Source organism: Canis aureus, chromosome 16, assembly GCF_053574225.1.
Source record: "Canis aureus isolate CA01 chromosome 16, VMU_Caureus_v.1.0, whole genome shotgun sequence".
Taxonomy (NCBI): Eukaryota; Metazoa; Chordata; class Mammalia; order Carnivora; family Canidae; genus Canis; species Canis aureus.
In genome coordinates, this window is record NC_135626.1 from 28,277,418 (window position 1) to 28,304,812 (window position 27,395).

The window sequence follows — 27,395 nt, forward strand, 5'->3', positions numbered from 1 at the left end:
CTATCAATTTTTTGCTTCATGTACTTTGAAGCTCTGTTATTAAGTAGTACATAAACATTTAGATTTCCTATGTCTTCTTGATAAATTGCATTTATTAGTATATATTTACAAAATATATCTCTATCTCTGCTAATATTCCTCATTTTGAGGCCTATTTTGTCTGGTTTTTAAAAAATATTTTATTTATTTATTCATGAGAGACACACACACAGAGGCAGAGACACAGGCAGGGAGAGAAGCAGGCTCCACGCAGGGAGCCCGATGTGGGACTCGATCCCGGGTCTCCAGGATCACAACCTGAACTGAAGGTGGCGCTAGACCATTGAGCCACTCAGGTGCCCCTATTTTGTCTGTTATGAATATAGCCACAACAGCTTTCTTTTGATTAATTTGTATTGTAGATCTTTTTCCATCCTTTCAATTTTTTTATTTTTAGATTTTTTAAAAAAAATTATTTATTCATGAGAGACAGAGAGAGACAGAGAGAGAGAGAGAGACAGGCAGAGAGAGAAGCAGGCTCCATGCAGGGAGCCCGACATGGGACTCAATCCCGGGACTCCAGGATCATGCCCTGGGCTGAAGGCAGCGTTAAACCGCTGAGCCACCTGGGCTGCCCTCCTCTCAGTTTTAAACTATCTTTATATTCAAAGTGGGCTCCTTGTAGGCGGCATATAGTTGGATTTATTAAAATACTAATCTGACAGGGATCCCTGGGTGGCGCAGCGGTTTGGCGCCTGCCTTTGGCCCAGGGCACGATCCTGGAGACCCGGAATCGAATCCCACGTCGGGCTCCCGGTGCATGGAGCCTGCTTCTCCCTCTGCCTGTGTCTCTGCCTCTCTCTCTCTCTCTGTGTGACTATCATAAATAAATTAAAAAAGAAAAAAAAACTAATCTGACAATCTCTGATTTATAACGGAGTGTTTATACTTCACGACCCCTTCCTCCATTTTCAAAATTGGAGAGAGAAAGACTAAAGCAGAAGTTGGTCCTATTTTTCCTCATAAGATTGTTTCATTCAGGAGGATTTCTTCCTGGGACCAAGGTAAGTTCAAGGGATATTTTTTAGGCACAAAGTATGGACACTGTGGGACCCAGAAAAGTTATTGAAGAACTATAGAGATGTTCTTCTTCTTAATGTTTTCCTGAGGTCTTATAGTGAGGACAGCCCGAGTGAGCTATAAAGTACTAACTGGGGAAGGGAAAGGAAGAATGATGGGCTATTCTGATGTGGCTCAGAACTGCTCTGGTTTAGGAACGGAAAAATTAGGGAAGTGGTTGGGGCGGGAGAAGAGATCTAAGGAAGCTGCACAATTCGAAGGAGAGGCCATAGATTTGAGTCAGAACATCTACATAAAGTCCGGGCTCTCTGCTTCCTGGTCTTAAGACTGTGAGAAATTTGATTAACATCTTGGTTTATAAATGCATGAAATGGAGACGATAATACCCTTCATGATGGCTTCTACAAGTGCTTTCTAAATCAATTTCTCCAAATGATGATGTTATTTTAGGGAGAACACTGATGTCAGCTCTGAACCACCCTGGTTGGCAATGAGGGTGGTAGGGTTGCTGGTGACGGTTCAAAGGATATTGCCCTTTATACTGTATAATCCAAACTTATGACTCTTAGAAAGATGTCAGTATATAAGTGTGGTGGGGAGCACATCATTCTTGATATGACAGTATGAACTCCTTCAAGAATCAGATAAAAGCCATGAATTTGTTCCAGAAAATGCACCCCATGAAATTCTAGGGAAAGAATGAATAGATCCCTTGAACCTCACTCATGGACCACATTTTAAGAACCCTGATATACAGATACCAGTAAATAAAGAGAAAAGAAAAAACTTAGTTTATTAGTATAAAAATAATTCAGTTGGAACACCTGGGTAGCTCAGTTGGTTAAGTATCTGCCTTTTGCTCAGGTCATGATCCCATGGTCCTGGGACGGAGACCCATAGCAGTCCTGCTCAGTGGGAAGTCTGCTTCTCCCTCTGTCCCTCCTCCAGTTTGTCCTTTCTCTCTCTCTCAAATAAATAAATTTCTTTTAAAAAGTAATTTGATCATGGTTACTTTAATAATTTACATTTCCATACTATGTGGTATAGTACCTATTTTGCTTATAATTATGTCAGATTGACACTATAAGTTTGATTTGGCTATAAACTAAACTTTTTTAAAAAAAGATTTATTTATTTATGATAGACATAATTTGAAGGTTATCTAGGTAATTTGGTGGGGACAGGTTTGGAGACCCTACTCTTCTGCCATCTTGCCCCTCCTCCTCTATTTATGATAGACATAGAGAGAGAGAGAGGCAGAGACACAGGCAGAGGGAGAAGCAGGCTCCATGCCACGAGCCAGACGCGGGACTCAATCCCGGGACTCCAGGATCGTGCCCTGGGCCAAAGGCAGGCACTAAACCGCTGAGCCACCCAGGGATCCCTAAACAAAACTTTTGATTTCATGCTCTGCCTTTATCATTTGTTGTTCATGTGGCATAGTGTTGTCTATTTACAACTTTAAAAGGAAAAATTAGAGATATTTCTTTTTTTAAAAGATTTTATTTGTGGGGCACCTGGGTGGCTCAGTGGTTGAGCGTCTCCCTTTGGCTCGGGTCATGATCCTGGGATTGAGTCCCTTGTTGGGCTCCCCATGGGGAGCCTGCTTCTCCCTCTGCCTATGTCTCTGCCTCTGTCTCTCATGAATGAATAAATAAATAAAATCTTTGGGGCAGCCCGGGTGGCTCAGCAGTTTAGCACTGTCTTCAGCCCAGGGCGTGATCCTGGAGACCTGGGATCGAGTCCCACGTTGGGCTCCCTGCATGGAGCCTGCTTCTCCCTCTGCCTGTGTCTCTGCCTCTCTCTGTCTCTCTCTCTCCTCTCTGTGTATTCTCATGAATAAATAAATACCATCTTTTTAAAAAGAAATAAAATATTTAAAAAATATTTGACAGAGAGAGAGAAAAAAAAAAAAGCAGGGGGAACAGCAGGCAAAGGGAGAAGCTGAAGCATACTCCCCACTAGGCAGGGAGCCTGACGTGGGGCTTGATCCCAGAACCCTGAGATCAGGACCCTAGCCAAGGGCAGACATGTAACCAATTGAGCCACCTAGGCGCCCCTAAAGAGACCATTTCTTAAGAGCTAGTATTCGGTCTTCATAGCTTCATCTGTTGAAATAATTATTTCCCACGTTGGAAATTGTGTGCTCTTATGGAATAAACTGGTGGTGAGAGGCTGCAGGGCAGAGTGGAAGGTGTCAGGCTTCAAACACCAACCTGGGCTGGAATCCCAGCTCCTTCACCATTCAGAAGAGTTCAACCTTAGTAAGCCCTTTAAACCCTGGCCTTCAGGGACTTCATCCATTCAGAGGGAGTAACAATGCCTACTTAAGGGATTTTTATGAGAATCAGGCCAATGCAAACAGAGCGAGCAGGCTGAATTAGATTCTACATAAATGGCGCTATTATGGTGAGTCCTTGGTGTTAGACAACAGCGGCTACCCTGCCCAGGGCGCCCAATGCCAGGTAATCAAACTGGCATGAGATTCTGGAGTTCAGGGGACAACTGCTTACTCTCTCGGGAGGGTGGCAAACGTCCAACGCTGGTGACTGTTGACGTACCCCACGGTGCCGCACTCCAGCTCATGGTGCGTCTTCGCTTTGATAGTCCAACGAAGCATGATTTCTGAATAGCACTTTGCTGCCTTTTCAGGGGGCCGGTACAGTATCCTAAGGCGGCTTAAAAATCCGGAACTAACACATACAGGGGGGAAAACCAGTTCAATAATAACACATTTCCCTTCCTTACTGTTAGCTTCCTTGTTTCTTCTTTCTCTGGCTCAGTGAATACCAACACCAGGACTAACGACACTTCTGACACTTTTTTGTTTTCTTCCAAAAATACATTTTTCACGTCTGAGGAAGGGCCAACACCGTCCCCGCCTCCTCTGGGAAGAACGGGTGCCTTCTGTGAGGCACGTCCACCGATTTTCAGGAGAGAGTTCCCCCGCATTCAACGGAAGGCAGTGTGGTGTGGTGTGGTGTGGTGTGGTGAGACAAGTCGAAGTCGAGGGCTCAGGTCGCCTGGGTCTGGTCCCCATCGCCATTTCTGGATCTTTATGAAAGTGGCCAACGGCGCTGCTCTAGTGTCCTCACTGGTAAAGTGCGTCGATCCGACCTTGGGTGTGGGCGAGCCCTGTGGCCCACGTGGCTGGCGGTGACCCCGCACGTACCTCTACCCGACGGCGCCCAGGCCTTGCGCCCCGGCCGGGCCCGCTTCGCGCAGCGCCTCGCCGCGCACCGTAGGTTGCGCGCGCAGCACCCCAGCCGCCTCCTGAGCTCCGCGTCCCCGTTGCCAGGGGCGCTGGGGGCGGTGCGCTTTCCGGCGCTGTCGCGGCGAGTCGCAGCTGTCATGGCGGAGACGGTCTGGAACCCTGACACCGGGGAGGCTGTGTATCGCTCCCGGGACCCCGTGCTCAACTTGCGCCTCCGGTAGTCGCGTCGTCCCAGAGCCCTGTGCTTTTAATGCTCTCCGATAATTGGAGCCTGAACCTCACTTCTTGTTTGCTGAGTCCCCACTTGCGCTTTCAATCCTGATCTCTGTCTCCCTGGTCTCTCCGCGTCTCCCTCGCTACCCTCGGTCCCCTCCACTCACAGCCTCCGGGCCTACCCAAGCCCTTTCAAGGCTGCCCTCCTCAGATTCCATCCGCACTCTTCCCTTAAGACTCCCGGCCGCGCTCATGTGCACCTAGCCCACCTTGCTAGCCCCACCCTCTTTCTTTTGTCCCCCCACCCCCCCACCCCCATCTTTGCTCTGTGTTCATCATCACGTTATGTGTCTTGTAATGAGTATTCCGGGCTTTTCTTTTCCTCACAGAGTCCACCTGCAAAGAATCACATCCAGCAACTTCCTCCGTTACCAGCCCGTTGCCCAGCTTGGGAAGGACCTCATAGACTTGGCCACTTTTAGGCCTCACCCAACTGCCAGTGGGTGTATGGTGTTGATGCGGCTTCTGGGGGATCTGGGGAAGGGTCTGGGGCAGTAGTTAACTTTTAAGATAGAATAGGCCCAGATCTGTAATCTGAGAAAAGGCATAGAGAAGTTGGGTTCCTTGCCCAAGGTCACATGGCTGGTACATGTTGAAGCAAGGATTTGATCGCAAGCATTTTTAACTACTCCATTATGTTGTGTAAGAAAATCGGGTAAGACATGGTTCATGCCATCAAGAGCTGATCCGAATTGTGGTCAAATGTAGTTTTCCTTACCTCAGAAGCCAGAAGAGTGAGGGAGGGCGGTGTGTTTGTGTTAAATCACTAGTCTCTCTGCATTTGTTGTTATCTGTTCAGATATACTCCTGGGCAGGAGTATGAGTTGGTGGGTTATGAAGCATGTGTCTCAAAAAGGCATACTCAGCTAGCAGTGTATTCGATGTGGTTCTTTAAATAATAATTTATTTGCCTTTCCTCTTCTATTCTGGTACTTGGTCTCCTAAGGCTGCAGTGCTTGTGGTTCTAGACATATGGCCTCAAGAACAGCAAAGACAAGAACACCAGAGCTCCTTTCTAGCAAATGTTGACATTTGGAATTGAAGAAGAGCTAGCTAACTTATATTCTGAATTTAATTCCTGACACTGAATTAGATTAAGTAATTCCTGGGAGCCATGACTTCCTTTTATTCAAATTAGAGTAGTAATTAAGACTCTTTGGGTTCTAATCCTGGCTTCTACATATATTCACAGCCTCTCTAACCTTTGTTTACAGTGAGTGCTTAATAAATCCCCAAACTCCAGCTGGTTTTGTGGTAAATATTAGGGCAAGGACCTGGGTTATAACTACTCACAGAGCAAGAAGTAGTGCTGATTTGACTCAAACATTTGATTCACTCTGTGATCTTTGGAGGTGGACATCGCTCAGAGGAAGAGGAAGAGGAAGAGGTCGTGATTGGGTGGCAGGAGAAGCTCTTTAGCCAGGTGAGCCAGTGCCACTTATCCACTCAGTTTACCTCCACCTAGCTGGTCTTGGGGAAAGATTCTTGATATATATTACCTAACTGATTTCCAGAAAGTTATAGCAGCTTATACTTTCCCCCACTGTGTGTGTGTGTGTGTGGGGGGGGTGTTTAAAACTTTATCCATTTGAGAGACAAGAGAGGGAGAGAGCACGAACACAAGCAGGGGGATAGTCAGAGAGAGGGAGAAGCAGACCCCCCGCAGAGCAGGGAGCCCAACATGCGGCTCAATCCCAGGACCCCGAGATCATGACCTGAGCTGAAAGCAGACTGAACCAACCAGGTACCCCACTTCCCTGTTGTGTTTAAAGGGCAATATAACATAGTGAATGACTACTCAGTTTTATAATCCTGGGTAAAGTACTTTTCACCTCTGGGTGAAAGAAATCTGCCATCTATAATAGCAGAGTTGGATTAGACCATCACTCTGGCTCCTTTTAGCTTTAACATTCTTTGGATCTGCTACCCTCTGTTAGTTCAGATAAATGGAAGTTGGCTATGGAAACATGTCAAATTGCGTCGGCTCTATAGAACTGATATGACTAAACAGTTACAGGAACAAAAGTTTGACATATTCTGAGTAGATCTCTGTGTCCCTGTGACCTTAGTTTGAAGTAGATCTGTACCGAAATGAAGCAGCCTGTCAGAGCCCTTTGGATCATCAATACCGTCAAGAGATCCTGAAGCTGGAGGATTCTGGTGGCAGGAAGAACCGAAGGATTTTTACCTACACGGACTCTGATAGATACACCAACGTGGAGGAGGTATTGTTTTTTCTGGGGTCCCATAGCTTCCTTCTTTTCCTCCCCTCGCTTTCTGGCCTCACTGGGTCCTGTGCATTAAACCAGAAGCCTGTTAAGATAGACAGCCTAACTAGGAACTACCTTGTACTGCTGGCAGCCAGTCTGGAGTAGAGTGGACACAGTCTTCAAGTGGTGTGGCTGCTGCTCCTTGCCCACCTGCTGGAGGGCCTAGGGGAGCTGGCGCTGTATCTAATGATAGGCTTGCAGACTAGAGACCAGGAGAAGCAGCCCCGGGCTTGAGTTTTTCCATGCATCATGAGATGAGACAGGTGGGTGAAGTCTCGAACCATCTAGATAAAAGTCATCAGAGAATGCAGCCACAACTCTGTGTCTATGGGTCTGACGAGACAATCAGTACAGTTGTGGGTAGTGGCTTAGTGCAGTTTGCCTGTGCTCACACACCCTTACATTTGCCTTAGTCCCCGAATGACATGTTCTTTCTTCTCAGGGAGTTTTTAAACTCCTTGAGAATAGAGCCCATATTTTCTGATTTTTGTCTATGACCTTGTAGCTCTGCATGAAGCAAGTATTAAATGAGTATTTTTGAAAGATTAATGCTTAATGTTAAGAAAGCTCTGGGTTGGTAGCATGTAAAATTTGGGTTTTCTGTTTTAGAAAAGTAAATGAAATTACAGTTAGCGCTGAATTACCGATGGGAGGACTTTTCACACTATGCTTTGTATCCTATTTGGCATCTTCCAAGTACCTGGTAACATCAACATCTACCGGGCACACTCACCCAACTTTTTTTGTTTTTGTTTTTACCCAACTTTTGGTTGGTATGTACTCAGAAATTGGAGACTCATTTTAAAGATTTATTTATTTATTTGAGAGAGAGTGAGCGAGAACAGGGGGAGGGGGCTCAGAGAGAGGGAGAAATTCCAGGAGACTCCGTGCTGAGTCACCCAGGTGCCCCTACACACTCATTTAATGTTAGCATAAATAAACCCATTTCTGAAGGATAACATGCTGCTAAAATCTTGGAACAAACCAAGGCGTGGTAGGAATCTTCTTTGGCTTGTTTGTACCACTGCTCCCCTCCCCAACACATATAATTGTGAGATGGCTTTACCTCTTAGATTCAGGTCCCAGATGAGGTTTCAGAAGGAAGACTTGCCTTCAGTACCTGATCCCATGTGGCCCTGACCAGTTGGGTCACAGGGCACTGCTCTCTTTTCCTAGCACTGTCAGAAAATGACCACTGCAGCCCGGGAGGTACCATCATTTTTGGTTGAACGAATGGCCAATGTCAGGCGACGACGGCAGGACAGGCGAGGGATGTAAGTGCAAATGAGCACGGGGGCTGGGTGGAGGGGCCTTTGTAGTCCTTCTAGGCCAGTGTCTGGGTATGTCTACCAACTCGAGCTCCCCGTCCTGCATAGGCCTCGCCCCTGGCATGCTCTCCCAAGTGCGGGCTTCAGGCTCTTCAGGGGGTGCCTGGGAATTGACACTTCCTGTGGTGCCTTTCAGGGAAGGCGGCATCCTCAAGTCACGAATTGTCACCTGGGAACCCTCAGAAGAGTTTGTCAGGAACAACCATGTCATCAACACCCCTCTTCAGACAATGTACATCATGGCAGACCTTGGGCCGTATGGAAAGTGAGAGAAGTCCCTCACCACCCAGCTCAGATCCTCCTCTTTTCTCTCTATCCATCACCTATCCTGTTATAGTCACCTTGGGGTATGTAGGAGGGGGGGACTTTTTCTTTTTCTTCTTGATTGTGCTTAGAAGAAGGTATTTGACTATGATAATTCTCACTACAGCCTCTGTCCTCTCCCCTGGCATGGGCCGACTACCTCCTCCTCTCTGGTTGATGGGACCAGCGGTCCTGAACCTAGGTGTTGATTTCCTGGTTTCTAGACTTGGCTATAAGAAGTATGAACATGTCCTCTGTACTCTGAAGGTGGACAGCAATGGTGTGATCACAGTAAAACCTGATTTCACTGGCCTCAAAGGACCCTACAGGTGAGGAGAAGAAAAAACCGGGAGTGGGGACTGGCATTCATTCCTTCCCTTGGCTTCACTCCCCCTAGTTAAGGGGATTCTGAGAAAATCCTTCATCTGCCCTGATTTCTAAATTCCCAGCCAATAGTTCATATTCTGTCTTATAATAAATCCTTAAGATCCTGGGGACTCTGTTCTAGGAAAGTGTGCAGCTATACCAGTTTGAAAGGGCTGACTTCAATGGTGTAATTAAGTGAAAATAATTCTCTGTGCTGCTGCCTGTAGGACCAGCCAGAACAGGATGGGGTGAGCTCAGACAGATCGCTTCCTCTGGGCCTGACTATTCCTACCTCTATGTCTTACAATAAGAGAACTATACGTTAGAAATGATCAAGGTGAGAGAACTGGGTACCAGGATGTTGTGCTTTAGGGTTTCCCCATGACTTTGAGGCAGAAATGGGCCCCAAACCTATGCTGTGTGTCCACTTTAATGCCCCTTCTGCTTTTCCGCTTTGTTTCCCTCGCCTGCTCATCATTCTGGCCACTTTCATCCTCGTTTGCTTCAAGTGAGGCGTATGGCCAATGATGGGTCATCCCTGAGCTAGGTCTGGAGAGACACATTTCTTCTTACCATAGTTGGTCTTTTTGTGTGACTTTGACCCTACAGAATTGAGACTGAGGGGGAGAAGCAGGAGGTGTGGAAGTATACAGTGGACAATGCATCCTCCCTCGCACAGCCAGAGGAGGAAGAGCGGGAACAGCGTGTGTTCAAGGATGTAAGAGCGAGTTCATTCCAAGTGCAGGGATGAGCCTTGGTGCCTGAGAGCTGAAATCATGTTCGGGGTCAATGTTCATAGTTGCAGGGTCTTTCTTACTGGTCCTCTCCTGACATAGGAAGCATTGCTGACATATCAAGAACTTTTGATCATACTATAACATAATAATAATAACAATGACCATTTGTTTGAGTACTTATCGTGCTCTGCGAGGCCCTTCACATACTTTTTCATTGAGACTATACAACAACCCTCTGAGGCGAATGCTTTTATTATTACCATTTTTATAAACGAGGAAACTGAGATTGAAAAGCTAAGAAATCTGCCCAAGGTCATGGGGCTTGTAAGTGCAAGAGCCAAGGCTGGGTCCCAGACCAGCAGACTCCAGAGGCTCTGTACTTCACTTTAAAATGTCAGTGGCTTAGATGCTTCAGCTTCCAGTTGTCTGTGGCATTTCCCATTACAGCTTCTTTTCTCCCTCTCATTCAGAACTGACCCTGGTCTGGTTAGGGTTGCATTTTGAGTTTGAATATGGTTTGTTTCCTCAGCTTTATGGCCGGCACAAGGAGTATCTCAGCAGCCTTGTGGGCACGGACTTTGAGATGGTGAGTGGCCTGGCATCCCGCAGCACCATGAGCTGGGATTAGCCAGAGCATTTAGAATGTGGCTGAGTAATAGCATCTCTTTTAAAGGACATATTCTCTATGCCAGAAGGAAATCAGAGAATAGCATATAGAACAGAGTTCTTGTTATGTGTTACAAAATAAAGCAGAGGTGCCTGGGTGACTCAGTCAGTTAAGCATCTGATTCTTGATTTTGGGTCAGGTTATGATCTCAGGGTCATAAGATCAAGCCCCATGTCAGGCTCTGTGCTCAACATAGAGTCTGCTTGAGATCCTTTCCCTCAACCCCTTCCTCCCACCCCCCTTCAGAGAGCTTTCGCGGGCTCTCTCTCTCTAAAAAAGTAAAATAAAATAAAATATGGTATATTAAAAAAGAACTGTTAATGAAAAAGAAGATGTCAGTGAAAAAAGTCTAGAAGGGTACACACATGCTATGGGTGGCTTTCTCTGGGGTGGGGATAGGGGTGGGAAGGTAGATGGGTGTTGGGTAGTGAGAGGGATATGTCAGGGATGTTTACTTTTTATTCCCTAAACTTAGTGGTTTTAAAATTTTACCATTGGTAATGCATTCACATATTACTTTATAATTAATTTTTAAGATTAATAGAGGGGATCCCTGGGTGGCTCAGCGGTTTAGCACCTGCCTTTGGCCCAGGGCGCAATCCTGGAGTCCAGGGATCGAGTCCCGCGTCGGGCTCTCGGCATGGAGCCTGCTTCTCCCTCCTCCTGTGTCTCTGCCTCTCTCTCTCTCTCTCTCTCTCTCTCTCTCTCTCTCCTCTCTATGTCTATAATAAATAAATAAATAAATCTTTAAATAAAATAAAATTAAATTAAATTAAATTAAATTAATAGAAAGGGATCCCTGGGTGGCGCAGCGGTTTAGCGCCTGCCTTTGGCTCAGGGCATGATCCTGGAGAACTGGGATCGAATCCCACGTCGGGCTCCCAGTGCATGGAGCCTGCTTCTCCCTCTGGCTATGTCTCTGCCTCTCTCTAGCTCTCTCTTTGTGTAACTATCGTAAATAAATAAAAATTTAAAAAATAAAAAAATAAAATTAATAGAAAGATGAACAATGTCTTCCTCACTCTTCATGTGGATATTTTTCCTAAGTGCCCCATAGAGAAGGAATGGGCACCCTTTCTGTTTATCAAGTAGTTTAGCTTTTTTTTTTTTTTTTTTTAGATTCTATTTATTTATTTGAGAGAGAGTGAGAGTGAAAGAGATCACAGAGAGAGAGAGAGGGAGAGGAAGACGCAGTCTCCCTACTCAACAGGGAGCTTGAAGAAGCTGGGCTTAATCCCAGGACCCTGAGATCATGACCTGAGCCAAAGGCGGATGTTTGACCCACTGAGCCACCCAGGTGCTCCTAAATAGTTTAGCTCTTAAACAAACCAAACAAAATAGTTTATGTCAGTTATTCTGTGGTCCTGCTTTCTTATTCCACGAATTCCATTCCTAGATCAGGAAACAAGCGTAGGATTACCTAGCGGTTTCCCTCTCTGATTCTCTTTCTCCCTCTCCCTAAAAAAAATCGTTATTTTTATATTGCATCAGCAGCAGATGTTCAGTGTCCAAAAGTCAGATAAGAAATCACAAGTAATTAAAAAAGCAAACTCCCTAGTTCCTTGATCTCAGGCATCTAAAGGGAACAGGGGCCACCAGCTTCCCACTGTAAAGTGGCTATTCTTATAAGCTCTCCATGCTTCATTGCCCTCCTCACCCTTTAAATTATGTACTTTCTTTATTGTCACAAACTTTTAGAAATGAAGGAAAGAGAGAGGGGAAAGGTGGCAGAGCGGGGAGGAAGCGCAGTAGTGGTGCACTCAGATCTGGCAGCCCGTGTCAGGTCTCGGGGATTTGTGGATGCCCTGGAGGCGGAGTGCTGATTCCCCCAGACCTCTTATTTGTCCCTCTCCTCTCTCCCTTAGACTGCCCCAGGTGCCCTCCGGCTCTTTGTAAACGGAGAGGTAGGTAAGTGTCCTTCCAGACAGACATTCCCCTGCTGCTGTGCAAGTGCCCTGACAGCTGCAAGGTAACCCGCCCCACTGCAGGGGAGGCCCTGGGTTGTCTACGCTACTTGGGAAACTGAGTCATGAGTCTTTCCTGGAAGCACAGAGAGGTCCTGGCCCTCAAGGGACTTGCCTCCTGAAGTGTGCAGGCCCTTCAGGACTGTTGGGTGTTAAGGGAGATAAGAGAATAAGCTGAAATTGTATCTTGTTCTCTTAGTTTCAGCCCAAGGCTATGAGTATGACAATCTCTACATCCACTTCTTTGTGGAATTGCCAACCACTAGTAAGTAATATTCATGTCTCTTTTATACCCATTCTGACCATTTTCTAGAGGCATTCAGTCCGGCTTCCCCACTTTTTTCAAAGAAGTTGTTACTGTCCTTTTTAAGGTCATAAATCACTTCCAAGTTGTCAAATCTTCTGGTGACATCTCTGTATGCACCTTGCATGGCCTCTCAGAAGCATGTGGCACAGTTCACTGTTCCTCACTGAAACTCTGCTCTTGGCTTCTGGCTCCACATGCCTCTCTTCTCTCTTGGTGGTGGTTCGTCAGTCCCTTGGCTGTTTGCTCATCTGTTGGTCTCCAAGCTTTAGAGTGGCCAAGTCTGGGGCTGGGCCTTCTGTTACTGTCTCTCTAGAGTCTTTCTAGGTGGTCCCATCCATCCCATGGCTTGAATACTATATATATGTCTCTGACCCCTAGATTTCTCTCTAGCCTTGGCCTTTCGCCTGAATCCAGGCTCATATCCCATTGTCTGTTTGTCATTCCTGCTTAACAGGATCCAGAGAACTCTTGATTCTCCCTCCTGCCTCAAATGTGCTCTCATGGTCTTCCTTAAGGGACTTGGCAATGTCATTTACTTAGTTGCTGATGCCCAAAACCCAGGGATACCCTTGATTGCTCACTTTCTCTAGCTCCCTACAGCCGGTCATTCCATCACTGGGTCCGGTCGGCTTTGTCTTCAAATGATGTCCTGAACATCTCTCTTCTACCTACATCTGCCTGATGAATTAAATTTCTAACTTACCCTTTTGCTTCCTTTACAGTTCATTTGCACAGACACCATGGCCAAATTGAACCTTTGAAAATGTAAATTAGTTGTGTCTCTCTTGAGCTTTAAACCCCAACAGCTTCCCCTCCCACTTAGAGTAAAATCCCAGCTCCAACGCCTGAAATAGCTGGCCCCTGCCTATCTCCCTTACAGTATTCCCATCAGATTTTCTGTTCTTGAACATACCAAGTTCATTTCCACCTTAGGGCCTTTTGGGGATCATTTCCTTTGTCTGAAAACCTTTCGGTCATATCTTTGCATGACTGGTTCTTCTGAGTTTAGGTCTTGCCTAAGGGTCACTTCTGAGAGGTCCTCCCTCACCACCCGATCTAAGAGAGCCTGCTTGGGCAACCTGGGTGGCTCAGCGGTTTAGCGCCACCTTCAGCCCAGGGCGTGATCCTGGAGACCTGGGATCAGGTCCTATGTCGAGCTCCCTGCATGGAGCCTGCTTCTCCTTGTGCCTGTGTCTGTGCCTCTCTCTCTCTGTGTCTTTCATGAATAAATAAAATATTTTTAAAAAAATAAATAAAAGAGCCTGCTTTATTTTTAGAAAATAAATCTATCACTACCTAATAGCCTCTTGTTGGTTGATTTGTTGTCTGTCTCCCCTTCCAACTGGAATATTAGCTCTGTGAGAAACGGATCTCTCCTGTTTGCTCACCAATATATCGCCAATGACTGGTCCTAGCACATAGGAGACACTCAGTAAATGTTAAGTGGATGAGTGAGTGTGTGAGTGAATGAATGGATAAAGGAACTTTGTCTTTTTCTCAACTACTTACCTTCCTCCCAGGTCATCTTACTATATATGGTCTTTGGCTTTCAGATTGGTCAAGCCCAACATTCCAGCAGCTCTCAGGAATAACACAGACCTGTGCCACCAAATCCCTGGGAATGGTATGGAAAACAAGAGGGGTATCTGGAGAGGAAATTATGGGGCTGCCACCCTGGGAAGGATTCGGAGTTGGGTCTGGCCCTTCTCTGCAGGCTCTATAGGGCTTCCTGGTCCAGAGGTTCCCTCTCTGTTTTTCTGAGAATGGTAGTAGCTTGTATGTGGGTGCCCCTTCTTCTCTCAGCCTCTTATTTCCCACATGGGGTGATAGTTTTTCATTTTCCTTGCGAAGGTGTCAATGGCTTCAGGAAGAACAGATTCTCAGTGAGGCCTTGCCTACCCCATGACACTGAGTATAAAATAATACTTCTCTTCTTTAGGAGAAGGTGGCTTACTTCTCCTACCCATTCACATTTGAGGCCTCTTTCCTCCATGAAGACGAATCTACTGGTGAGTAGGTCCTAGGCTCGGGGTCTCCTCTGGTGGTGCCCTCTCTTCAGGAAGGCCTCCTGTGACCTGGCTGACTTCTCTCCCTTCTCCCAGATGCTCTCCCAGAGTGGCCTGTGCTCTACTGTGAGGTCCTCTCACTGGACTTCTGGCAGAGGTATCGTGTGGAAGGCTACGGGGCCATGGTGCTGCCTGCTACCCCAGGTGACGTCTGGTCCCCACCCTCCACTGGCCCACATGCCCTAGCTCCTAGGAACAAGACTAACACTTCTAAAAGATTTGGCCTCTTCCATGAGAAGGAGGGATACTTAGGAATTAGAAGCATTTAACTTGCAAGATTCCTTGCTCCTTTTGAGGAATTCTCCCCCCTGCATTAGGGACAACTGAATGAAGTTGCAACTAACTTTGAAGTGGTGCAGCCCGAGCATCTGTGGCATCTGCTTCATGCTCCTCTGTTTTGACATGCAGCCTTGACAGAGAAGCTCAGGCAGGGTGGGCACTTGGCATACATGTATTGAATGGATCATTCTTTGTTTTGAAACAATAGCCATTGTCTTCTGTTGGGTGCCAAGCGTTATACTAAGTGCTTCTCGTTTAATTCCACCAGCCACTCTGAGGCATAGGCCTTACCACTGCCACTTTCCTAGTAGGCAGAATGGGGCTCAGAGGGGTTAATAAACCTGTCTCAGGGACACAGGTCATAATTGGCAGGGCTAAAATTTGAATTTCTAGCTGATTGGTTTCCAAACAGGTGCCTCAGACCACCATGATCACCTCACTGGTGGTCAGGTTATCACCGGACAAGGTGTTTTAGTGGAGGCTAGGGCCTATGTCATTGCTGGGAGTCAGAGACCATGTGTCCTTTCTGGCTGCGGCCCCTCTCCCCTCTCTGGCACAGGCTCGCACACCCTGACCGTCTCCACGTGGAGGCCCATGGAGCTCGGCACGGTGGCTGAGCTGAGGAGGTTTTTCATTGGCGGCTCTCTGGAACTGGAGGACCTCACCTACGTGCGGATACCAGGAACCTTCAAGGTGACTTTTGTCTCTGGAGAGACTTTGTGCTGGGAGCTTAGGTTCCTGTCTCTTCTGGAGAAGGTGGGATTTCGGTTAAGGCCCCTTAATTGTTTCATTATTACTTAATCCCTTCCTTCCTGTACCTTAAGCTGGAGGTCATGGCCACATCTTGAACCAGGTGCAGACATCTACACTTCTATCCTAGGAGATCTCAGGAAATGAGTATACTTAGAGATTCCCTGGGTGCCGTCAGAGTTACTGGCCCCTCCTTCCAACCCATCACTGAGGCTTCAGTAATCAGAGGTGGGGAGGATTGGCAGGACACTTGTAAGACTGCTTAATCTCAAATGAGGTTGCGGCATCCCCTGATTTACAGTTGGGAGCCCAATGTTAGCCTTGAGGTGATGGAGTCTGTGGGAATGAGGTTTCCCCAGCAGATCTGTTCTGCGAAAATGGGAGTAAGAACGGGGGTGAGGTTAGCATGGTGCCCAGAAGCCTAACACTGAACTGCACTCCATAGGGGGAGCGTCTGAGCCGCTTTGGGTTCCGCACCGAGACCACAGGCAGTGTCACATTCCGCTTGCACTGTCTGCAGCAGTCCAGGTGAGTGACCCCGGCCCTCAGCCATACCCCTGAGGGCTGCAGAGCAACTGTGGCCACATGGTGGGCTTCTGTGCAGGGCCTTCATGGAGTCAAGCTTCCTCCGGAAAAGGATGCGGAGTGTGCTGGACCGTCTGGAAGGTTTCAGCCAGCAGAGTTCAGTTCACAGTGTGCTGGGTAGGTTTCCCTCCTCTTCGCAGCCAATCCCCCCTACCTCCCCCCACACCAGCCTGAGCCACGCTCCTGCCTGCGCCACAGTGGCTCACTGCTGTATCACTCTTCTCCCAGAGGCCTTCCGTCGTGCCCGGCGCCGCATGCAGGAGGCCCGAGAGAGCCTTCCCCAGGACCTGGTGAGCCCCTCGGGAACCATGGTTTCCTAGCTCACTGTGGCCCCGGTCCCCTGTGCAAGAGGACAAGACGGGTACCATCTGAGGCCAGTGCCCTCCCGCGTCTTCATCTTTCTCACAAGTGATCCCATTGGACTGCCGAGAACCAGAAGAGCTGAGCAAGTCCCAGGCCAGCCCCTCTGCCTAATCTTCAGCAGGGCCTCCCCACTGCTGGGTAGCAATAACGCTGGAGACCCTATGGTGCCCCTCTTCATATTTCCTTTCCTGCAAGTGGCTGTCACAACAAGGCAGGCCTATTGGGTTAGCCCAGTGTGGGGTTCTCTTTTCTGGCTTGTCTCACTGTCTCAAGAGCAGGGAGCTGCAGGTGCCTCCTGCTTCTCAGCCTGCCTTACATATGGAGGCTCAAGTAAGGGAAGAAGGAGAGATCTTGAATTCCTGCCTGAAAGCCTCAGCCTCCTTTCTAGGGTAGCCTTGTCCTGCTGCCTGGGGTTTGTTGGGTTTGAGATATGAGTAAGTGAAGGCTGAAGGCAGTGCCCTCTCTGCTAGCCAGGTAGTATCTTTTATTGTGCTTTTTGTACATAAGAACTTTTTATACTGACTGACATGTCGGCTGTTTTTGTATTCAGGTTGCTGGTGTGGCCAAAGTATTCTCCTGAACCTTCTCCCTTTCTGCCCTTTCCTACTCCAGAGTGTCTCTTTGGGTTAAGTCAGCCCGCAGGAGAAATTTAGGGGTTAGTGCTGGTGGTGTCCTGGCAGTGCTCCTCTTAAATATTTGGAGCAAAGCATGGGACTGTAGTTATGCCCTCCCCAGCCCAACGCAGAAACCAGCTCTTGGCCTCAGCAGTCCTTTATTGGTACAACCAGAGCACGCTGCCCAGCCTGCAGGCTCCAGCAGAGGATTCTGGGGCTGGGTGTGGTGTGGGCTGCAGTCATGGGTGGGGGATGGGGATAGGCTGGGAAATAGGAAAAAGAGACTGGAAACCATCCAGATAACTCTTCTTGCCTGAGCCTCAAGACCTCCTTACACTGGGAGCCAGCTGATGCCTGACCAAATACCTAGGAGGCTCCCAAGGTGGGAGGGTTCATTGCTGCCAAGAGCGCCAGCTGTCAGCCACGGAACCAGCTCTGAGCCATAGCCAGCAGAAGCGTCAGCAGATGTGGTTGCTCCAGGGTAAAAGGCAGCCTTGTGGTCTTCCTCAGGTTCCCTTGTGTATAAGGCTGGAGGCTTGGGATGGGCTCCTGTGGAAGAAGCACAAGTGGACAAGGAAGGAACTTGCTTGTATCCAGACAGAGCTCTTTTAGAGTCCCAAAGACTAAGCTGAAGCTAATTGGACACTTCCTAACTGCCCCCCAAAGTCCTAGGCTTTGGATTAACTATCCATCCTGAAGCTAGCATACCAGAAGCCACTAGGAAAGATTACCCTGCCTGTAGTGACAAGTATTGTCTCTGTTAGAGGTCTTAAGGGACTCAGCCACCTGGCCCAGGGGAAGATGCAAAGGCCTGGCCCCGCCCAGAGCCATTGGAGGAGGGCCTTCCCTTACCTGCAGAGGCCTCATCTGCCTCGCCAGGCTGACAGGTTCAACCTGGGGATGCGGCTGCAGCTCACAAAGCCCCGTGGGAAAACGTTGGCCCTGAAGATGTCCCTCGAAACGGTGGTGATGCCCGTATTGTCACACACAATTCGAGACAAGGAAATCTGGCGCAGGGCCTTGCGCTGTCTCTTGGTGAAAACACCCTTTTTTTCCCACCAGAACCTACCGAGATAAGTGGAGGGATGTGGGTGAAGGTTAGGGAGGAATTAACATAATAGGCATCTGCTGTATGCCAGGTACTTGACATCATTTCATTGAATTCTCCAGAATTCCTGCAAAATAGGTATTCCACTTTTATAAATGAAGAAACAGGTTCAGAGGTCAAGTAAATTGCTCAATATTAAACACAGTAATTTTAGTGGCCTGGGTTGGATTTGAACCCAAGTAAATGCCAAATCCAAATAAGGAGTCAGGTCTTAAGCCATAAGCTTTGTTGGAAGTAAATCAGATTTAGCCCTTCCTGCTCATGTTTTCTGGGATCCATTAGCGAGGAACAGCGAGGAACAAGTCTGCTTTGTGGGCTAAAGGTGCATGTAGCTCAGATGCCATCAGCCTTGCCTGGCCCATGGTCTCTCTTGCTCTGACTGACCTCTCCACAGAGAAATCTCCTGATCTCAGACCCTGTGAATTTGGAAGAAATGAATCTAAAAAGGGCACTATCCCCCTTACCGAGTCTTGACATGCTAGTGCTTTTCTGCCCTGCCTCTGGGGCTGGTCTTTTTAGGGGAGAGTCACTTACCTGTCACCACTTCGGGCTCTGTTAAACTGTTTTTCAAAAAGACAAGCCAGAAGAGGCCCCACTCGGGCCCCCGGCAAAAGAGGCTCTGCGATGGCCCCAATCCAGATGTCAATGTTGTCAGGTGTCCCATACAGATTTAGGAACTTCCTTGCCAAATCCTGGTTTCGTAGCACCCGGCTAAGCTGTGCCAGATTCCGGGGCTGGGAGAGGCTACAGAAGCGCCTCCAGGCATTGTACCCTGTAGGGAGAGGGGGCAGAGGCGGTTCAGTCTTACCCTGCTGCCTTCCCCTTAGCTTCTGCTTCTCCACAGCTTCTCCTGAGAGAGCTCTGTGGTCAGGAAATGTCAGGCAGAACAAGATCTCTGCTGACAGAAGAGGGCCAAAACTTGCAAAGATCAAACCACTGCCCTCTAATTTTCAAAGTGAGTGGACAACCATGCATCAACCAAGGAGTGTGTCCTAACATAAGAAGCTGCTGTAACTCAACAATCATAACCATAAAGACATTACTGGGCACCAATGCATCAGTTAGGTACAAATAAGATGGACCCTGTATCCTTTATTTGGACCCCAAATAAGAACATAAAAGACTCTTAATCAGGTTTTGAGAAGGCATGAATAAACACATAGGTGAACAAACCAAGAATTGAGTGTGGTTAAAGTTTACTCAGAAAAGGACCACATGTTATATGATTCCATTTACATGAAAGGTCCAGAATAGGCAATTATGTAGAGGTAGGTGCAAAGATCAGTGATTGTCAGGGGCTGGGGTGGGGACCAGGAGTGATGGTTGCTGTAAGGTTTCTTTGTTGTAAGGTAGTGATAAAAATTAGTAATGGTGACCAATGGGCCAAAGACCTTAACAGCCAAAAAGAAAAAAGTGATCAATCTACAACTCTAAATATACTAAAGTCATTGAATTGTATACTTCATATGGGTAAATTTTATGGTATGCTAATTATATTCCAGTAAAGCTGTTTGGAATTTCTTTTTTCACCTACTCAGAAACTTCCAAAGGCCGACCTTCTGACTTCTTGGCTGTTAGAGGATCCCACACCAAGACTAAGCCAGATGATGAGGTGGGGTCCATCGAGATAGGAGACAGGTTTGCCCTAACCTTGAAGAAACACCTGCACACGATTGTCCATTGAACTACAACTCACAAACACCCAACTTCCAACTGAGCAAAGGAAAACATTCTAATGCTTTACCTCACTCAGCACTGGTGTGTGATAATCTCTTAGGATCCTCACAACACCTTTGTGAGGCACTTTGTAGTCTCCAGTGTATCCATGGATGTTTGCTGAGCTTGAGCAAGTGTGACTTTCTTAAGGTCACTCCATTAAGTGGAGTCCAAACAAGCTCTTCCAATTCCAAATTTGGTTGTTGAACTTGGGAAGGGATTGTAGAAGACTGTCAGAGCTAGTATCAGGACAATATTTCTGGGACAGGGCAGAAGGAAAGGTATGGGGGCAGGGCGGCACAGAAACTGTGGCACTTGGTTGGCTGGCAATCTCGGTTCTCCAGCAGGGGGCGCCCACGGCTCTAGTTGTCTGGAGCCCCCAAGTGTAAGGAGGAAAGAAACAGGTTCTTGAGCCCCTGCTGTGTGCCTGCCAGGTGCTGTATCAGGCGGGGTGGAGATTGCCCCCACCCTGTTCTACACAGCCACAGATTAGCCGAGGCAGATGGCGCTTCGGGTTGTCTTTAGACAGGAAAGTAATAGGTCGGGAGGAGAGGGGAGCAAGGCAGTGACCAAAGCCTTCCCCTAACACTGTAGCTTGCACAGGGGGAAAGAAAGGAGAAATTTGAACTGGATTCAAATTTTACTATTTCCTAGTTCTGTGGCCTTGAGAAAATGACCTAGATGTCTCTGAGCTTATTTCCTCAGCTTCTCAAGGTCATTGGCAGAAAGAAATGATTAATAGCCATGAAAATTCCTGGCAAAATGCCAAAGTTTTCTTTCCTGGGATAAATTTTTCTTCTTTGCTGGGATTTTTGTATCTTCATGAAACAGCCAAGGCTGTCTTAAGTTCACTCCACCTGTTCCTGCCTCTCCGGCTCTTTGCCTTTCCATACTTAGAGGCAGGAGCTAGTTTCTATGTCCCCAGTACTTGCGTCTGCCTCCTTGGAACTCACCAGGGTAGAGGAGAATGGAGCGGTTCTTCCTTGCCCTTTGAACCTACTATTTTCTCCATCTGGAAAGTCCTGATCTGCTTTGTCCACTCCTGTGCCCAAGTCCCAGCCATAGTGTGAACCTACAGGTAAAGGCCCTGTAGTGGCTGGAGGAGATGTGGCAGGATGGCAAAAGGATGGTCCCGGGGCCGCTTTACTGCATCAAGCTCAGCCTTGCCTGCTCCTGAACCACAGCACATGGGGTTTAGTTCCAGCCAGAGAGGATGCACGGAAGATCTCTGACCAGCCCCCTCCCACACTGCCAGCAGAAGCAGCCCCGGGCCAAGCAAAGCCCCCTCACCTGGGAGGCCGTGGTCCCGGCTGCGTTGCATGTTGAGAGCTGCCAGGTCCAGCCCGATCCTTCTCACTTGCTGAAACAGCCGGTCCCTCAGCTCGTCCACTAACATGGAATCCTGACGGTTCAGCTTGGCAGGGGTGGCCATGAGGCCTCGGATGATGGGGTCGATGCCACCTGGTGGCAGGGAATGTGAGCAGCACAGATTGGGTCAGCCTCTGGGGAGCCCATGGGTCATCACTTGATGCCAAGCTAGCTCAGAGCTGGACAAGCCAGTGGCTTATATTCTGTAATAGTTGTATCAGGACACAAAGGCCTGCATAGACTTGAAGGGAGCTGGGGCCGGCAGGGAAAGAAGTCACCCTCACTTGTTAAAGAAGGAGAAGGCAAGCTCTTACTCGGCCCACAAGCCCCCCCCCCAATCTGACAGGAGTCTCCTCCCCTTTTGGAAATCCTCTATCCCCGAGGGGATGGGATGCCCAGGCCTGAGGGTCTTGGCCACCTGCTTTGTTTTCAGTGCCCTGGGAAGATGATTAGCAGTGGCCTGAGCAGCAGCCTGGCCTCCTGGCACTAAGCTTGGCCCCAGCCCCACTCCCATCTTCTGGGGCACCTGGTGGCTCAGCGGTTGAGCATCTGCCTTCAGCTCAGGTCGTGATATGGGGTCCTGGGATCAAGTCCCGCATCAGACTCCCTGCGGGGAACCTGCGTCTCCCTCTGCCTATGTCTCTGCCTCTCTCTATGTGTTTCTCATGGATAAATAAATACAATCTTTGAATAATAAAAAAATTAAATAAAACCTAGTCACCTTCATACACGACTCGCCAGCTGGCAAAGAAGCTAGTGCTAAGCGGGACACGAGAATTGGGTGCTGAGGCCCGGTACCGGCTGTCCAAGCGGAACATGAAGGGCTGGAGCATGGTGTGGCCAAAGCGGAAGGCCAGGGTGAAGACATTGGCAACACGAGGGTCCACATTGGAGGAATACCCCCGGTAGCACCCCAGGGTTCTCCTGGCTCGGGCCTCGCCCAGAACCAAGGGCAGAAAGTCTCGGTAGGTGATGATCTTCAAGAGAAGACAGGAGGAACATTACCTTAGCGGCCACCCACCCCATTCCCTTGCCTTTGCTTCCTGAAGGGCTGCTCAGACATCCTAATTCTTTACTGCCATCATGTCAACTGTGGAAATCTTAAGTTTCCCATTGGCTGAAGAGGATTTCAAAGCTCAGAGAGTGAGGTGACAAGGACAGGGTCACACAGTGAGCAGCAGAGTTTGGGGTACAGGTGAGATCTCAGGTAGACTCCCAGTCACCCAGACCTAGCTAATCTGAAGCATATCCCCAAAGGATGTATTAAGGAAAATGGCAGCCACTCTTTCAAATGGTGTCTCATGCCATATTATCTCCTAGGGGATACTTGGGCCTAGGGCTCCCTACCTGGACCATGGCCCCCACAATCTTTCGGGCCTCCTGGTACAGCTTCTCTCCACTCCACCGAGGATTCAGGCGTCTCAGCTCCGTAGCCAGCCGGTTATGCTCTCGCATAAAGAGGGTATGCATAGCTGCCAGTTTGGGGGTTTCCGATGATCGGGAGTCACCTTGAAAACCCCAAGTTCAGAGTCACCACAGCACGTCCCAGAGAAATGTCTTTCTGCCAAGATAGAGCTCTGGGGACTAGGAAGAGGTGGTAGCACTTTGTGACCTGGGCCAAGCTGCAGGCCCTTGCTGGACCTCCATCCCACAGCTCTGCTACAAGGCTCCTCACTGATTGCCACCCTCTGCCCCACACAGGAGGGGATCAGGAGGGGGACGACGGTGGGGTCTCAGACCCCAAATTACTGAAACAGGTTCAGGCAAGGTGGGAAAGCACAGAGCAGCTGCTGAACTTGGGCCTAATGATTCTATTCTACAAGTGACCAGGTCCATGGATCCCTGGTGGAGGGACCTGGCTGACTCCAGGAACCTTGACTTTGGGACTGTGAACCCATCTGTCGCACGACCTGCATCCATCAGCATTCTCCACTAAGGGCTAGACCTTTCCCCAGCTATGGAATTGGGGATCAGGCTGCTCTCCCCAGGGAGCCCAGGGGAAAGAGAGAGAGGATTGGGCAGAGCCAGTTCCTGTAGAGAGCTTCTCCTCAAGGCCAGGGAGGAAAGCAAATTCCTGAAGGGGGGCCTTACACACCGTCATTTGCTGGCTTTGAACTAAACTCTTTTGTACCAGGTCTTATTTACTCTTCTTTCACCGACCTGCCAGGAAGCAGGGGATACGTGCAGAGCGGTTGGTGAGGAGGCAGGGGTCGTCCCGCAGGTTGTCGAAGGGCAGCAGGGCCCGGCCGTTGTCCCTGAAGCGGGTGTTGACAGCCAGCAGCCCCAGCTGGTTGGTCAGGTTTCGAAGCCTAGTGGCCAGAGGGTCCTCGCTGCCGTACACCATGCTGGCGTCCACGAAGGAGGTGAGCGCGTTGAGCTGGTTTCGGACTTTGTTCCTGTTCTGGGGGCATGCGGGTGCCGAGCGGAAGAAGGGGATGCAGTCCCTCTGGTTCCTGATGCGGGGATCATTGGGCGGGATCTGAAGTGGAAGAGGAGCCAGTGACAAGGGGCCCCCCCAGGAACAAGCTCACTCTTCTGGATCATCCCTCACTTGCTTCAAAACCTTGCTTGAAACTCCTCTTCTCTAGGAAGCCCTCCTCCACTCACCCAGACTCGTGCTGCCCACCAGGTGGATCTGAGCATCCTTAGCACTTTGTATCAGAGTTATGAAAGGTGAGAAATGGATGAGGCCTTTGATCCTCACTTTACAGATGGGGAAACTGAGGCTCAGAGACAGGAAGTGACAACTAGATAGCAGGAGAAGAAGGATTAAGACCTAGTTCTCCTGACATTTGGGCCGGTGCCCCTCTCATTCCATTTAATCCTACAGACATTTCCTGAGCACCTTTCTATGCCAAGTGCTTTGGAGACCAACAAAAGTCAACAAAATCCAGCACAGGTTTCAGGAAGCTGGCATTCAGTGAAAACAGGTGCACACATAGAGAGTATAACTCTAAATTGAGGCGCTATTTGCTATGCTTGATCTAAAAGCCAAAAGTGAAAGGTATGCTAGGAAAATATGGGAAGATTCCCACGAGGAGCTACCCTTGAACCGGTGCTCAAGGAACGGGTAAGGTTGCACCAGGGAGGAGTCAGCTACGAGCCCTCACGTGTCGTGCCCCACGAATGTCGCCCTACCTGTTAGGGGTGAATGGATGTGGGAGTGTATGCACATGTGTCCCCCTCTATATCCCCAGAAAGGCTCTCCTTTCTGGAGTCTGTCTTTCTTCCCTAGTGCTCCACTCCATCCTTGCCTCTCAGCCTGAAGGATAGCACCCTGCTCACAACGCCATCCCAGGAATTGGGAATTGGTGAAAGCTGCAGGACCCTTGGACTGCTTCAGGAAGGAGAGGAAGACAAGAGCTAAGAGACCCTAAAGGCTCTCAAGAGCAGCAGCCCAGAGGCTTCTCCTGTTGGGATCCAACCCATGTGTCAAGGGTAGTCAGTGAAGCCAGCCCGAAACCTGCCTGCAGACTGCCCCACCCCCAGCCCCACCCCCAGCCCCACCCCGAGGACATGCACAGAACCGGGGCGTCTGTGCAGGGGCCGTGCTCCTCTCCTTTGTCTGATACTCCAGCATCACAGACAGCTCTTTAAGGAGGGCGCTTCAGTCTTACAGACCCCCACCCCCAGCTCTTGGCCTGGAGCGGAGGCCATAGCTGGGACCTGGGGGACCGGTGGGGATACCTTGATGGGGAAGCAGGGAGGCAGCTGGGCACAGGTCTTCTCACAGTCCACACCTGCAGTGAAGGCCACTCTGGCTGGGGACTCGGGGGCAAAGTCCAAGTCATGGTCAATGAACTGGCCCCACTGCATGAACATAAGGGCCCTGCCCCGGTCGGAGGTCAGCCTCTCATTGGGGAAGCGCACAATCTGGTTGGAGACGGCCCGGACCTGGTGGAGAGATGGTCAACATGGGGCATGGGGCCGCAGACCAGCCATGCTGGAGTGAACACAGTCTCTCCTCCTCTCCTGCCCTCCCCTCCCTACTCCTACCTTGTCCCACCCACTGCATGGCTGTCATGTGTAGGAGGATGGCCCCCCGTGTGGCTCCTGAGGATTCCAGGAGTAGAGAAGGGGAAAGGCCAGGTTGGCTGGCTGGAATCCTACAGCTCTTCCAAAGAGGTAAATAGATCAAACCAATAGATCAATCCATATATAGACTAACGGGTACCTAGATGACAGAAGTGACTTGTATACATGAACCAGTTGGTACATTATAATAAATACAGAGAGAACTGGATAGATAGATGGAGGAAGAATTAATAAATAGATGTCAGTGGATAAACAGGTGGCTGTTATATTGACATATGAATAGAAGAATGATAAACCAATACACATGAAATCACTTAGATCAATAGACATAAAATAAGACATACAGCTCTTTATATTAGCTAAGATACTTTTTGACACTAATTCTTTCAGAAAAAGCAATACTATAATGGCTAAGGTTACTAGATCACATCCTACATAGATGTTTATACTAAAACCCTTATTTAATATACACACAAGCAATATGAGGTGGCTTTTACTGCCATTTTACAGCTGGGGAAACTGAGTCTCAGCTGTATGACTTGCTCAGAGTCACCTAGCTGGCAAGCGGAGAGCCCGGACCCCAGCTGGCTCTGGGCTGTGCTCTTACTCCCCATGATGAGAAGTAGTGGAACCTCCTCCCGAACCTTCAGCCCCCACTCACAAGAGGGAGGAGGAAACCATGACGCCTCTTGTTGGGTGTCCAACCGAAGGGAAGTGACAGCCCGTCCTCATACTCAGCTGCTAGCCAGCGGGCCAGGGGCTGGTTGGAGGCCCCCAGGAAGGGTCTTCTCCTGCAACAGTGGGTAGGCTTTGGTCAGCAAGGGTTCTGGACCCAGAGACCACTCAGCATGGGGTGAGGGCGTGGGGGAGGGAAAGGAGGGACCCTTGGGTCAGGAGTGGCCTCTGGCACACACCTGTTGTTGCATTTCCCAGTGATGGTCCGATACTTGTTGCTGCACTTCTCCTTCTGGTCCTGGGGAGCACAGCCACTGGCCTGGGACAGCAGCCGAAGCTGGGATTCTGTCAGCACATCTGGGGTTGGGGCAGAGGGCAGAGTCCTGGGTCCAGGGTCCTAGCTCCTTCCCAACTGGATCTGTTCCATACCTCCCATGCCTTTACCCCTTCCCTCCTGACAGCCCAGGCTGTGTACCCCACCTTCCCAGGCCAGAGAAGACCCTGGGGCTCAGTGGGGAGCACAGTACCAGTGACATTGAAGGAACTTGACCCCTGGAGTTGTAGCTTCTCCTCCAGCAGATCCAAGGCCAGATGCATATAATCGGCGGCCCGAACCACTGTTCTGGTGCCTCCTAATGGTTGCTTGAAGTAGGACAGGAGGTCCAAGGGGCTGGCCAGGCCACTACGGAGGCGCTCCTTGATGCTGCACAAGGAGAGCGAGGACTGGAGAAAGGAAGCAGAGCCCCCCAGCAGAAGCCCCCAGCAGAGCCCCAGCCTGGGGGTGGACAGTCAGGGCAGTATGAGAAGGCAGGATGGATGGAAGGGAGGCTCTCTGCTGACATGGCACTGCCCCAAGGTGCCCGGGGGCAGGGTGATGGCAGACATGACCGTGGCTGGAGCCCACCAACCTCGTTGACCCTCCCAGACCCACCTCCTCTGAGTCTGATTGTAGGCAGCATCCACCAGTAACTTGGCCTCTGTTATGCAGCCCCGAAGGACCGAGGTCTCCACTGTCCTAGGGGAGGCTGTTCAAAAGGAGGGGGCTCAGAGTCCAGAGGAGCCACGGGCTTCCCCAGACCCAAACACCTCCCCCTCCACTGCCCTCCTCCTTGGCTGTCCAAAGGGATGTTACCTGCGCCAGTGCCCTCACACAGTGGGGCCAGAATGAGTGTGGCTAGGACCCCTGCCAGGGCCAGGAACAGCTTCATCTTGGCGATGAGGCACCCAGCCATACCGGGGCAAGGGATCGACACCCACATCCTGCACACAGGTGGGTCCCCTGCTCTCTTCTCACCCGGAGGTCTCTAAGCTGACCTCTCACCTCCTCCTCTTTTCTGGAAGTGTCTGG

At 49.3% G+C, this 27,395-nt stretch overlaps 2 protein-coding genes across 5 annotated transcripts; one reads left to right on the forward strand and one right to left on the reverse strand.

Moving 5' to 3' along the window:
* The first annotated feature begins 4,337 nt into the window (after nucleotides 1-4,337).
* Nucleotides 4,338-21,393, forward strand: MKS1 (MKS transition zone complex subunit 1). Of its 4 annotated transcripts, none has more exons than XM_077852541.1 (19): nucleotides 4,338-4,490; nucleotides 4,876-4,985; nucleotides 5,896-5,969; nucleotides 6,616-6,771; nucleotides 7,993-8,090; nucleotides 8,281-8,409; nucleotides 8,672-8,776; nucleotides 9,423-9,531; nucleotides 10,080-10,136; nucleotides 12,083-12,125; nucleotides 12,381-12,446; nucleotides 14,042-14,112; nucleotides 14,428-14,497; nucleotides 14,591-14,698; nucleotides 15,393-15,526; nucleotides 16,029-16,111; nucleotides 16,188-16,285; nucleotides 16,397-16,458; nucleotides 19,792-21,393. In XM_077852541.1, the coding sequence occupies exons 1-19, from the start codon at nucleotides 4,411-4,413 to the stop codon at nucleotides 19,882-19,884; spliced, it is 1,746 nt and encodes a 581-aa protein (XP_077708667.1). In that variant the 5' UTR covers nucleotides 4,338-4,410; the 3' UTR covers nucleotides 19,885-21,393. The 4 variants fall into 4 exon arrangements, with proteins under 4 accessions (XP_077708667.1, XP_077708668.1, XP_077708669.1 ...); XM_077852542.1 differs by having other exon boundaries at nucleotides 5,899-5,969; XM_077852543.1 differs by lacking the exon at nucleotides 19,792-21,393 and having other exon boundaries at nucleotides 16,397-17,057.
* EPX (eosinophil peroxidase) lies at nucleotides 17,287-27,395 on the reverse strand. Its single transcript, XM_077852540.1, has 13 exons — nucleotides 27,180-27,395; nucleotides 26,979-27,072; nucleotides 26,575-26,750; nucleotides 26,287-26,404; nucleotides 26,034-26,163; nucleotides 25,025-25,231; nucleotides 23,498-23,816; nucleotides 22,685-22,845; nucleotides 22,059-22,314; nucleotides 21,260-21,430; nucleotides 18,788-19,025; nucleotides 17,998-18,210; nucleotides 17,287-17,694 (listed from the first exon to the last, which is right to left on the reverse strand). Exons 1-12 carry the CDS (start codon nucleotides 27,304-27,306, stop codon nucleotides 18,009-18,011), a joined length of 2,199 nt encoding a protein of 732 aa, XP_077708666.1. The 5' UTR covers nucleotides 27,307-27,395; the 3' UTR covers nucleotides 17,287-17,694; nucleotides 17,998-18,008.

Excerpts from the sequence above, each read along its gene's own strand:
- EPX (XM_077852540.1), bottom strand. The coding sequence starts at position 27,306 with ATGTGGGTGTCGATCCCTTGCCCCGGTATGGCTGGGTGCCTCATCGCC. Across the intron at positions 26,405-26,574 it reads AAGTTCCTTCAATGTCACTG|ATGTGCTGACAGAATCCCAG; the intron begins GTACTGTGCTCC and ends CCCCAACCCCAG. Across the intron at positions 26,164-26,286 it reads ACTGGGAAATGCAACAACAG|GAGAAGACCCTTCCTGGGGG; the intron begins GTGTGTGCCAGA and ends CCACTGTTGCAG.
- MKS1 (XM_077852541.1), top strand. The coding sequence starts at position 4,411 with ATGGCGGAGACGGTCTGGAACCCTGACACCGGGGAGGCTGTGTATCGC. Across the intron at positions 5,970-6,615 it reads AGGAGAAGCTCTTTAGCCAG|TTTGAAGTAGATCTGTACCG; the intron begins GTGAGCCAGTGC and ends CTGTGACCTTAG. Across the intron at positions 8,091-8,280 it reads CGGCAGGACAGGCGAGGGAT|GGAAGGCGGCATCCTCAAGT; the intron begins GTAAGTGCAAAT and ends GGTGCCTTTCAG.